The following is a 13,040-nucleotide window of genomic DNA, read 5'->3' as shown; positions in this document are numbered from 1 at the left end:
AGGGCATCCATGTGGTACCTGACCCTATGCGTGCACGGACGCACATCCTTGCCCAGGTCATTCAGAGTTTAATTGCTGCATAGAGTCATACAGTAGAGAAGAGGCCCATCGAGTCTGCACTGACAGAACTACACTAAATCTACACTAATCCCACTTCGTAGCCTTAAATGTTATGACATTTCAAGAGCTCGACAGGTACTTTTTAAAGGTTGTGAGGTTACTTGCCTTTACCACTCCCCAGGTAGTGCATTGCCGTCGCCCACCCTTTGGGCAAAAAACCTTTTCCTCAGATCAAGCTTCTCGGGGCTCAACAGCAAGTAAGATGGCAAAGTTGGATTCTATCTCTGCGAGCGCTCCTCTAACGCCAGAGGCCCTCGGCAGTATCTTGACGGGTAATTGAAGAGTCATGGGGCAAATTATGTCGGAGGAGCTTAGAAGATGCACTATAAATTCTATCTTAAGTGGGGTGCTCTTTCCCAAGAGCCGGTGCAGACCCGATGGGAAACTAACGAGATTGTTGAAGTCCAGAGAGCCACAATCGAGGGTAAGGAGGTGGCTGTCCCGACCTATAGTGATCAGATTACTGTGATGGAGTCCGGTCTGACTTCGATAGCTGATATGAATAAATAATCTTTATTAGTGTCACAAGTAGGCTTACATTAACACTGCAATGACGTTACTGTGAAAATCCCCTGGTCGCCACATTCCGGCGCCTGTTCGGGTACACAGAGGGAGAATTCAGAATCCACCTAAGAGCACGTCTTTCGGGACTTGTGGGAGGAAACCGGAGCACTCGGAGGAAACCCACGCAGACACGGGGAGAACGTGCAGACTCTGCACAGACAGTGAGCCAAGCCAGGAATCGAAACTGGGACCCTGGAGCTGTGAAGCAACGGTGCTAACCACTAAGTGAATTTGCAACCCCACCGGGCCCGTCGCTCACTTTGGCCGAAGCCTCGATCTGAAATCCCCTGTGTGTGGTGATTTCCCAGTTACAAGGAAAGAGAGAGGGTTCTGCGAGGGAGAGCACCGTGAATTCCAGTGGGAAGGCCATTCCATTCGGTTTCATCAGGACATGTGGGTGGAGTTGCTGAAGAAAAGGGCAGCGTTCAATGGAGTGAAGGCCGCCCTGTATAAAAGGAGAGTCTGGTTTGGGATGGTGCGTCCAGCCTGTCTCAGAGTAACATTTAAGGAAAGAGACTATTTTTTCAATATGCCGGGGGATGTGGAGGCTTTTGTTAAAAGGCATAAGGTGTGTGTGGTGTCGTGTGGTATGGCTCTGTTGACGGTTTATTGTATTGGTTGTATTTGCTCTTCCCTTTTACTTTTTCTTGTTGAGTTTTTGTCCTTTATAAAAAGAAAAGTGGAAAAGGAAAAGTTGTTGTTTGGCGTGACTTGGGAGTTGCTGGTGGGGTTCGCAAGTTAAATTATTGGTAGTATTTTTTTTTTCTCCAGTGGGCGTCTCTGCTAACCAGAGAGTTAGTTCCGGGGGGGGGGGGCACCTCCAAACTCTTGGTCACCTGGAACGTTAGGGGTTCAAATGGCCCAGTGAAGAGGCTGTGGGCATTTGCCCATCTCGAGAGTTTAAAATCCGATGTGATGTTTTTTTGCAGGAGACCCGCTTGCAGGTCAGGGACCAGATCAGGCAGGTGGGTAGGGCAGGTTTTGATGGCAGGGCCAGGGGTACAGCGGTTTTAATTAACAAAAGAGCTCAGTTTCCCATCTTTAAGATTCTAGCCGACCCCAGTGGCCGATACATTATTGTTTGTGGTCCCCTGTTGAGCACCCCGGTTATTATGGTCAACGTTTACACCCCCAACTGGGATGAGACAAGTTTTAGTAACTCCCTGCTGGCTTCCCTCCCTAATCTCGACTCACATCAACTCATTGTAGGTGGGGACCTGAATTGTGTTGTAGACCCGGGATTGGATCGTTCGGAGGGTGCAGAGGAGATTTACCAGGATGTTGCCTGGTATGGAGGGAAGATCTTATGAGGGAAGGAAACGCGCGGGAAAGAAAAGTCCAAACTGAGGTTCCCGAGGGTGGAGGAGCAAGAGGCGGTTGGTTTGGGGGCACCAATTGGGTCGGAGGAGTTGAGTAAGGGTTTGGGGAGCATGCAGGCGAGGAAGGCCCTGGGGCCGGACGGGTTCCCGGTAGAGTTCTATAGGAAATATGTTGATCTGCTGGCCCCGCTACTAGTGAGGACCTTTAACGAGGCAAGAGAGGAGGGAACCCTGCCCCCGACAATGTCGGAGGCGACAATCTCCTTGATTCTAAAGCGAGACAAGGATCCACTACAATGTGGATCGTACAGGCCGATTTCGCTCCTCAATGTGGATGCTAAGCTATTGGCAAAAGTATTGGCCACCAGGATTGAGGACTGTGTCCCGGGGGTGATTCATGAGGACCAAACGGGATTCGTAAAGGGCAGGCAGTTAAATACCAATGTGCGGCGGCTCTTAAACGTGATAACGATGACATCGGAGGAGGGAGAGGCGGAGATAGTGGCAGCTATGGACGCAGAAAAAGCCTTTGACCGAGTGGAGTGGGAGTACCTCTGGGAGGTATTGCGCAGGTTTGGGTTCAGGGGAGGGTTTATCAGATGGGTTAAGCTCCTTTACAGAGCCCCGGTGGCGAGTGTAGTGACGAACCGGCGGAGGTCGGAGTACTTTCGGCTGTACCGAGGGACGAGGCAGGGGTGCCCCCTGTCCCCCCTGTTGTTTGCATTGGCGATCGAACCCTTGGCCATATCACTTAGGGAGTCTAATAAATGGAGGGGGATAGTCCGCGGGGGAGAAGAGCATCGGGTATCGCTCTACGCGGATGACCTGCTGTTATACGTGACGACCCAATGGAGGGGATGGTGGAGGTCATGCAGACTCTGAAGGAGTTTGGGGAGTTCTCGGGCTACAAGCTTAATGTAGGGAAGAGTGAGCTCTTTGTATTACAGGCGGGGGACCAAGAAAGAGAGATAGGGGACCTACCGCTGAGGAGGGCAGAGAGGAGTTTTCGGTATCTAGGGATCCAGATAGCCAGGAGTTGGGGGGCCCTACATAAACTGAATTTGACGAGGTTGGTGCACCAAATGGAGGAGGATTTTAAAAGATGGGACATGCTCCCGCTCTCGCTGGCGGGTAGGGTGCAGTCGGTCAAAATGGTGGTCCTTCCGAGGTTTTTGTTCGTGTTTCAGTGCCTCCCCATCGTGATCACCAAGGGCTTTTTCAAGAGAGTAGGTAGGAGTATTATGGGGTTAGTGTGGGCAAATAAGACCCCGAGGGTTAGGAGAGGGTTCCTGGAACGCAATAGGGACCGAGGAGGGTTGGCTTTGCCAAACCTAGGGAGCTACTACTGGGCAGCAAACGTGACGGATGATCCGCAAGTGGGTCATGGAGGGAGAGGGGGCAGCATGGAAGAGGATGGAGATGGCGTCCTGTAAAGGAACGAGCCTGGGGGGGGTTGGTAACGGCACCGCTGCCGCTCTCGCCGACAAAATACACCACAAGCCCGGTGGTGGCGGCAACGCTAAGGATCTGGGGCCAGTGGAGACGGCACCGGGGTGCAGTGGGAGCCTCGGTGTGGTCCCCGATCAGGGGTAACCACCGGTTTGTCACAGGGAAGATGGACGGGGGGTTCCAAGGCTGGCATCGGGCGGGGATTAGAAGAATGGGGGACCTGTTCATTGACGGGACATTTGCGAGCCTAGGGGCACTGGAGGAGAAGTTTGAGTTACCCCCGGGAAATGCATTTAGATATATGCAGGTGAGGGCTTTTGTGAGGCGACAGGTGAGGGAATTTTGGTTGCTCCCGGCACAAGAAGTTCAGGATAGGGTGATCTCGGGGGTATGGGTCGGGGAGGGCAAGGTGTCGGAAATACACCAAGAGATGAAAGAAGAGTGGGAAACGCTAGTAGAAGAGTTGAAAGGTAAATGGGAGGAGGAGCTGGAGGAGGAGATTGAGGAAGGGCTATGGGCTGACGCCCTGGGTAGGGTTAATACCACCTCCTCGTGTGCCAGGCTCAGTCTGATACAATGTAAGGTGGTTCACAGAGCACATTTGACGAAGGCGAGGCTGAGTAGTTTCTTTGGGGTAGAGGACAGATGTGGAAGGTGCTCAGGGAGCCCGGCGAACCATGTCCATATATTTTGGTCATGCCCGGCACTGGAGGGGTTCTGGAGAGGAGTGGCGGGAGCAATATCTCAGGTGGTGAAAGTCCGGGTCAAGCCAAGCTGGGGGCTAGCAATATTTGGAGTAGTGGACGAGCCGGGAGTGCAGGAGGCGAAAGAGGCCGGAATTCTGGCCTTTGCGTCCCTAGTAGCCCGGCGAAGGGTCTTGCTAATGTGGAAGGAGGTGAAGCCCCCCAGCCTGGAGGCCTGGATAAACGACATGGCTGGGTTCATAAAGTTGGAGAGGATTAAGTTTGCCTTGAGAGGGTCTGCGCAGGGGTTCTACAGGCGGTGGCAACCGTTCCTAGACTATCTCGCGGAGCGTTAGAGGAAGGTCGGTCAGCAGCAGCAGCAACCCGGGGGGGGACGAGAGATTGTTTGAGGGGATGGACGAGCGGGAGATGGCATGGAGGGTGGGGGGGAAACGGTACGTGCGGGCCAGAGCCAGTGTATAAAGCTATGTAAATATACCATTTTGCCATGTATATATCTTGCTCAGGGTGACTTTGCGTTATTTTGTTACTGGGGGGGGAGGGGGTTATTGTTTGTAAGGGGAAAAACTGTTGTTAAAAACCTTAATAAAAATATTTTTTTTTAAAAAAGAAACAGTTTCATCAGTAACTCTGTGGACATTCATTCATTATTTTCTTCCCCAATTAAGGGGCAGTTTAGCGCATCCAATCCACCTCACCAGCACATCTTTGGGTTGTGGGGATGAAACCCACGCAGACACGGGGAGAATGTGCAAACTCCACACGGACAGTGACCCAGGGCGGGGATCGAACCTGGGACCTCGGCGCCGTGAGCAGCAGCGATATCCACTGCGCCACCGTGCTGCCCCTGATGTTCATTCATTCATATATGTATAGACCACAAGCCATAGATGAGCCTTTTTTGCAAATCTAGATGCATTCCTCCCATGGCTGGTTCCTGTCGCTGTGAGACGGTGGTGCTAACCATTGCTACCGTACCGCACTTCACACGCACAGGAGGAGTTTCTCCGTGCTGATGGACAGAGGGAGGGATACCTCTGAGGTTGAGACGAAGGTGATGGGTGCTCCAGGATATCGGCTGGCAGTGATGGGCCTGCTGAGGAAGGCACAAAGCAGCTGCCACCACTTGCTCTGTACCAAATCCTCTTTCTGAATTGTGTTATGGATTGTTTAATGATAGCTGACGTCTCCTTCCTGAATCCTTTTGTTTCTCTCTCTTTGTTCTGATACAGGACTGCCAGTGGAACTCCAGTATCTCCCGGAGGACAAGAAGCGTGAGACAGACCCAGACATCCGCAAAATGCTCCTTGAGGCCATCAACCTAGTGCGTACCTGATGGGGTAGTGCAAGTAGTGAGAAAGGCTTTGTGGTGGGACAGTATGGAGGGAGCTTTGCTCTGCATCTAACCCCATGCTGTACCTGTCCTGGGAGTGTTTGATGGGGACAGTGTAGAGGGAGCTTCACTCTGTATCTAACCCCGTGCTGTACCTGTCCTGGGAGTGTTTGATGGGGACAGTGTAGAGGGAGCTTTACTCCGTATCTAACCCCGTGCTGTCCTTGTCCTGGGAGTGTTTGATGGGGACAGTGTGGAGGGATCTTTACTCTGTATCTAACCCCGTGCTGTACCTGTCCTGGGAGTGTTTGATGGGGACAGTGTAGAGGGAGCTTTACTCTGTATCTAACCCCGTGCTGTACCTGTCCTGGGAGTGTTTGATGGGGACAGTGTAGAGGGAGCTTTGCACTGTATCTAACCCCGTGCTGTTCCTGTCCTGGGAGAGTTTGATGGGGACAGTGTAGAGGGAGCTTTGCTCTGTATCTAACCCCGTGCTGTTCCTGTCCTGGGAGAGTTTGATGGGGACAGTGTAGAGGGAGCTTTACTCTGTATCTAACCCCGTGCTGTACCTGTCCTGGGAGTGTTTGATGGGGACAGTGTAGAGGGAGCTTTACTCTGTATCTAACCCCGTGCTGTACCTGTCCTGGGAGTGTTTGATGGGGACAGTGTAGAGGGAGCTTTGCACTGTATCTAACCCCGTGCTGTTCCTGTCCTGGGAGAGTTTGATGGGGACAGTGTAGAGGGAGCTTTGCTCTGTATCTAACCCCGTGCTGTTCCTGTCCTGGGAGAGTTTGATGGGGACAGTGTAGAGGGAGCTTTACTCTGTATCTAACCCCGTGCTGTACCTGTCCTGGGAGTGTTTGATGGGGACAGTGTAGAGGGAGCTTTACTCCGTATCTAACCCCGTGCTGTCCTTGTCCTGGGAGTGTTTGATGGGGACAGTATGGAGGGAGCTTTGCTCTGCATCTAACCCCGTGCTGTACCTGTCCTGGGAGTGGTTGATGGGGACAGTGGAGAGGGAGCTTTACTCTGTGTCTAACCCTGTGCTGTACCTGTCCTGGGAGTGTTTAATGGGGACAGTGTAGAGGGAGCTTTACTCTGTATCTAACCCCGTGCTGTATCTGTCCTGGGAGTGTTTGATGGGGACAGTATAGAGGGAGCTTTACTCTGTATCTAACCCCGTGCTGTACCTGTCCTGGGAGTGTTTGATGGAGACAGTGTAGAGGGAGCTGTACACTGTATCTCAGCCCGTGCTGTACGTGTCCTGGAAGTGTTTGATGGGGACAGTGCAGAGGGAGCTTTACTCTGTATCTAACCCCGTGCTGTACCTGTCCTGGGAGTGTTTGATGGGGACAGTGTAGGGGGAGCTTAACTCTGTATCTGACCCCGTGCTGTACCTGTCCTGAGAGTGTTTGATGGGGACGGTGTAGAGGGAGCTTTACTCTGTATCTAACCCCGTGCTGTACCTGTCCTGGGAGTGTTTGCTGGGGACAGTGTAGAGGGAGCTTTACTCTGTATCTAACTCCGTGCTGTACCTGTCCTGGGAGTGTTTGGTGCCGTGCCCAAATAGCTAATAATCCATTCCTCTCGACTTTACAGTGGAATTGAAGTTATAATTTTCCAATGTCCTGTGATCAGGACAAATGGTTTTGTCCCTCCATATTTCCGGATAAATCCCAGTTGCTTTCCTTTGCAGCTCTGTGCAACGAGGAATGGGCGTAAGACGGTGAAGGAGAAGAACGCCTACGTGATCCTGCGAGAGTTCCACAAGTGGGAGAAGGAGCCGGATGTCGGTGTTGTGTGCGAGAAGCTAATAGAGGTGGGATTTCTGATGAGCTTCCCGAAGGATGTTCTCCTCTCACTGCTGCAGTCTGCCGTCCGGTTCCACTTCCAAAGAAAGTGTCTGCTCTTGATGTTTCACCCAGGCTGCCGTTCCCCCGTCTGTGGCTCATCGTGTAACACTCTCAACGTCCGAGTCGGAAGGCCCTGAATGGGGGCAGCACGGTTAGCCCTGCTGCCTCGCGGCGCCGAGGTCCCGGGTTCGATCCCGGCTCTGGGTCACTGTCCGTGTGGTGTTTGCACATTCTCCCCATGTTTGCGTGGGTTTCGCCCCCACAACCCAAAAGATGTGCAGGCTAGGTGGATTGGCCACGCTAAATTGCCCCTTAATTGGAAAAACAATGAATTGGGTACTCTAAATTTCTTTTTTTTAAAGAAGCCTCTGAATGGGTTCCCTCTGCAGCTTGTTGTACCTGCTGTGCAGACCAACAGCTACCCCTCAGACAGACGGCTCACTGACGGCTCACCTGGTCGTTTATCACATTGCTGTCTGCAGGATTTTGCTATGCGCGTAATGGCTGCCACGTTTCCTACATTATAACAGTGACTATGCATTAACTGAAATATTTAAAAAAAAATTTAGAGTAGCCAATTATTTTTTTTCCAATTAAGGGGCAATTTAGTGTGGCCAATCCACCTACCCTGCACATCTTTGGGTTGTGGGGGTGAAACCCACGCAGACACGGGCAGAATGTGCATATTCCACACGGACAGTGATCCAGGGCCGGGATTCGAACCCGGGTCCTCAGCGCCGCAGTCCCACTGCTAACCACTGCGCCACATTCTACCCTGCATTAGCTGAAACATGGACAATCGTCACGGTGTTTGATGGTGTAGACGCTGAGAAGTTGTTTCCGCTGGTCGGGGAATCGTAGATTCCCCACAGTGCAGAAGGAGGCCATTCGGCCCATCGAGTCTGCACCGGCTCTCTGAAAGAGCACCTTACCTAGGTCTTGTCGTCGTAACCCCACCTGGAAGCAATTTATCACGGCCAATCCGCCTAACCTGCACATCTTTGGACTGTGGGAGGAAACCGGAGCACCCGGAGGAAACCCACGCACACACGGGGAGGATGTGCAGACTCCGCTCAGACAGTCGCCCGAGGCAGGAATCGAACCCGGCTCCCTGGCGCAGCTAAGCACCGTTCCGCCCAAGGGAGGGTCACAGATTCAGGATAAGGGGGTCGCTCATTTAGGATTGCGAGGAAGAGAAATTTCTTCACTCAAAGTGTTGTGAATCTTTAAGTAGACTCTCCATCGTTGAGAAGATTCACGACAGAGATTGTTGGATCTTTGGGAAGAGAGAGAATACAGGAAGGTGGAATTTGAGGTAGATTATTTGCTGTGATCTAATTGCAAGTCTTGATGATAAATGTTTAACTGTTATAATCTCCACTCGCTTCCTTTATCTGCCCCTTCTGCTCCATTTGTTCCTCCCTTCTGGAGGATTTCTGGATAGGCTTCCCTGGACGTTCCACACCATTTTGACCACCTCCACGGGTCCAGGAAGCTGAGACTTGGCAGGATGTTTGAACATGCCGGTGGGGAGCGGGCATCAATCAAACTGGGCCCTGTGCTCCACCAGATGTTCAAATGCACATGGTTTCAGCAGGGTCAAGGGGTAGTGATCAGCCCTGAAATCTTCGCTTAGTCCCCGGACCCAGGCACCCCGGGCCCGGGCTACAAGATGAATGAATTGCATTTCTCTCCAGTGCCCCTCTCAACCTTGAAACGTCCCAAGGTTCTTTAGAACAAATGACTATTTTTGAAGTGTTGTCGCTGTTGTAATGTGGGAAACACGGCAGCTAATGTGTGCACAGCAAGATCCCGCAAATAGCAACGTGATCATGATGGATAATCTGTTTTAATGATGTTAGCTGATACTGGGCAGGACATTGGGGGGGAACAAAAAGCCCCCCCCCCCTCCCCATGAGGACAGAGCGATCTCAGTTTAGCCTCCCATCTGAAACCTCCCAAAATGCAGCACTCCCTCAGTACTGCACTGCGAGTGTTAATTTGGATCGTGTGCTGTAGTTTTTGGAGTGGGACTCGAACTCACGACCTTCTGATTCTGAGGTGGAAGTGCTGCCCACTATCGATAGTGAAAGCATTCACGCCACACAAGTGCCAGGCAATGCCCATCCCGACAGGAATCTAACCATCTTCCCTTGACATTCAATGGCATTACCATTGCAAAATTGTGGTTTTTCTTTTTTTAAATAAATTTAGAGGACCCAATTCTTTTCTTTTTACAATTAAGGGGCAATTTAGCGCGGCCAATCCACCTACCCTGCACATCTTTTTCGGTTGTGGGGGTGAGACCCACGCAGACACTGAATGGGCAAACTCCACACGGACAGTGACCCAGGGCCGGGATCGAACCCGGGTCCTTGGCGCCGTGAGACAGCAGTGCTCACCACTGCGCCACTTTACTGCCCCGACCATCGCTGAATCCCCCACTAGCAACATGCTAGGAGTTACCATTGATCAGAAGCTGAACCGTGGGCGGCGCAGGGGTTAGCACTGCTGCCTCACGGCACTGATCCTAGCCCCGGGTCACTGTCCGTGTGGAGTTTGCAAGCTCAACACCACCCAGGACAAAGCAGCCCGCTTGATTTCCCCCCTTCCACAAACATTCACTCCCTCCACCTCCCAACGCACAGTGCTGACAGTGTGTACCATCCAAAGATGCACTGCAGAAACTCAGAGGCTCCAACAACGACACCTTCCAAACCTGTGACCTCCTTCACCAAAAGAGCAGCAGATACCTGGGAACCCCACCACCTGGAGGTTCCCCTCCAAGTCACTCACCACCCTGACTTGGAAATATCTCGCCGTTCCTTCACTGTCGCTGGGGCAACATCCTGGAATCTCTCCCTAACAGCACAGTGGGTGTACCTACACCACATGGACTGCAGCGGCTAAAAAAGGCAGCTCACCACCACCTACTCAAGGGCAGTTAGGGAGGGCAGCAAAGCACACATCCCATGAAGGAGTTTTTAAAATCCATCACAGGATGCTGGTTAATGTTAGACGGTTGTGTTCCCTTTCCCCAGGTGCTGATCTCCGACGAGCCAGAGGCTGGCATGGAGAATCTGCTGGAGGTGGCGATTCCCCAGGACATCGAAAGGAAGCTGAGGCTGCAGGACGAGGAAGAGCAGCGACAGATCGAAAAGGAAAAAGAAGAGTTGCTGAAAAGCGGGGAGAGTGGGCCGAGAGCAGGAGGGGATAGCCCAGTGGAGCTGGAGAGGTGACCTTCCTGCCTGGCCTGAGCATCCAGCGTTTGCAGAGCCGCATCTGACGAGCTGTGCGTGACTCTTCGTTCGCTGTGGTTCAGTCAGTGGGCCACGCGCTTGGCAAAGCGGTGCCGTCACGTATGGTCGTGTCCCCAGGCCCATTCCGAGAGCAATCCTGATCCTCACAGCCCCCTCGTGCAGGACTCTACCCCCCCCCCCCCCCCCCTGCCAAAACTGGTCCTTGTCCTAAGTCCCGAGTCTATATATGGTGGGGACTGTCTGTCTCCAGTACTACAACCCCACCCCCGCGCACACATGACTACAGCCTCCCGCAGGAACCAACCCAATCCCACCAGTGTCCTGGCCAATATTTCGAGAAACATTGCGAAGAGCGGGCTGTTTGGTCATCGCTGTTTGTGGGATCTTGCTGTGCAAATTGGTTGTCGTGTTTCCTCATTGCAACAGTGACTATACCTGCAAAAATAATATTGAACTGGCCGCAAAGTGCTTCGGGATGTCCTGAGGCTGTGAAAGCTGCCACAGAAACGCACGCTTGATTTGCTGCTTTATTTTAACCGGCCTGTTTCTTCCCTTTGACCGATGTTTAAAAAACCTCGTGTCTGACGAGGCTGTGAGTGATTCTTCTGGAAACGACTGGACCCGGTTGCTGACTTTAAATAAAACCCTTCCTTTGGCCTCTGCTGCACTCTGTGGTCACCGGCCGTCGTTTCCGTCAGTTTTCAACTCTCCGCTAATAAAGGACTCTGTTGATCTCGGAGTAGGAGTCGATCGTGTGGCCTCTGCTACCTGAGCATCCATTCAATGTGCCCTCATAGAACATACAGTGCAGAAGGGGGCCATTCGGCCCATCGAGTCTGCACCGACCCACTTAAGCCTTCACTTCCTTCCTAACCTTTTTGGTCACTATGGGCAATTTAGCATGGCCAATCCACCTAACCTGCACCTCTTTGGACTGTGGGGGGAAACCGGAGCACCCGGAGGAAACCCACGCACACACGGGGAGAACGTGCAGACTCCACACAGACAGTGACCCAGCAGGTGGATCTTCATCAGCTCTACCTCTCCAATCTGTTCCCCATACCCCTCGATTTCCTTGGTGTTCAGAATTCAATCAACCGCATCCTTGAACATACTTAATGGCTGAGGCCTCAGGGGTAGAGAATTCCAAAGACCCACAGCCCCTCGAGTGACGAGGATTCTCCTCAGCTTGGTCCTAATATGGTCGACCCTTCATCCCCGTCTACCTCCTCCAATGCTTTAGCCGTCATAGCTACCTCCAATCAGGTCTCCCATTCTGTTCTGTACTTTCGATCAAGGACAATCATGAAATATGCAGTAAATACAATTGGTTAACGACAAGCTAATACCTACTACCCTCTTTAACTGACCCACCCTCTACCCACACACACAAGACAGACAAACACAGAGGGGTGGAAAGGGGTAAAAAAAAATAAGGATGAAGGTCAAAAAATAAGAGTCTTTGCATCAGATGGTGGTTCTTTAGCACATTTTCCTCACTGCAAGCTTGCGGGCTAGAGTGTTTGCTCTTCAGACGCTAATGGTCTTTTAAGAGTCATTCAGGGTCCCGGTCGTTCAGAAAATGCAGTACTCGCAGGCAGCAGGCTTTCTGGAGACCCGCTGGAGACCCTGCTTTCAGCTCGACTTCAGGCCTCTGCAGTCGAATGAGAGCCACGCCCAGACTTGCTGGAGAGAGAGTCGACCCCCACAGTGGCCTTCTGGAGAGAATCAGTTGGATCTTTTTTGGAGAGAGTTAGTTGGGCCCCTTCATCAGGCTGCCAGAATCCAAACTGAACCCTTGATGCTCAGAACAAACATTCCAGTGGGATAAGATCCAATCACTACCTGTTTCCGGGCAGAGCACAGCCTTTTGGGCCAATTCATCGGCCATTAGCCAAAGTAATCAACCCGAGTCCCAGCCAATCTCTGTCATTGGTGCTGGTCAGTCTACAGCTCGCGGTGAACCAGCACAGTGATCTCGCCTGCTGCTGAAATCCTCAGCTTGAATTAAAGGCACAGGCCACTTGCCTTAAAGACACATGTCCATTAATCATCCAGGAATCAAAAATGTGACGGCAAAAAGAAAAGGAGGAAATAAGGGAATACAGAGGAAGGACCCTTACAACAGCTAAAATGTGCCTCTGGAGCTATGGACCCTGGGAATAATTGACACGCAGACATATGAATTAGGTGCAGGAATAGGCCCCTCCAGCCCTCAAGATCATGGCGGGTCAGGTTCTAAACTTAACCCCACATTCTTGCCTCCTTCCCCCCCCTCCTCCCGATAACCTTTACTGGTGACACACAGACTGGCAGCACCCGGGTCCGCAGATCGATTTGATCTCAGCCGTGTTGTCGGCAACAAAGTCCTTTCCCCCGACGGGTCCTGTCACTCACTCTTCCAGTTGCCCAAGTGAAATGAAAAGACATGATATAAA

The 13,040-nt window shown here is 52.0% G+C and overlaps 1 protein-coding gene across 1 annotated transcript in view; it reads left to right on the top strand.

Moving 5' to 3' along the window:
* Nucleotides 1-11,341, top strand: part of hgh1 (HGH1 homolog (S. cerevisiae)) — a 43,179-nt gene extending 31,838 nt beyond the window's left edge. Inside the window, exons 4-6 of the mRNA XM_072507975.1 lie at nt 5,389-5,480; nt 7,186-7,308; nt 10,384-11,341. Of these exons, the coding sequence (XP_072364076.1) occupies nt 5,389-5,480; nt 7,186-7,308; nt 10,384-10,581 (413 nt within the window). The 3' untranslated portion in view covers nt 10,582-11,341. The remainder of the gene's footprint in view (nt 1-5,388; nt 5,481-7,185; nt 7,309-10,383) is intronic.
* The last annotated feature ends 1,699 nt before the right edge of the window (nt 11,342-13,040 follow it).

Source organism: Scyliorhinus torazame, chromosome 6, assembly GCF_047496885.1.
Source record: "Scyliorhinus torazame isolate Kashiwa2021f chromosome 6, sScyTor2.1, whole genome shotgun sequence".
NCBI lineage: Eukaryota > Metazoa > Chordata > Chondrichthyes > Carcharhiniformes > Scyliorhinidae > Scyliorhinus > Scyliorhinus torazame.
The sequence above is the reverse complement of the archived record's forward strand: the minus strand, read 5'-3'. Positions and strand labels throughout refer to the sequence as shown.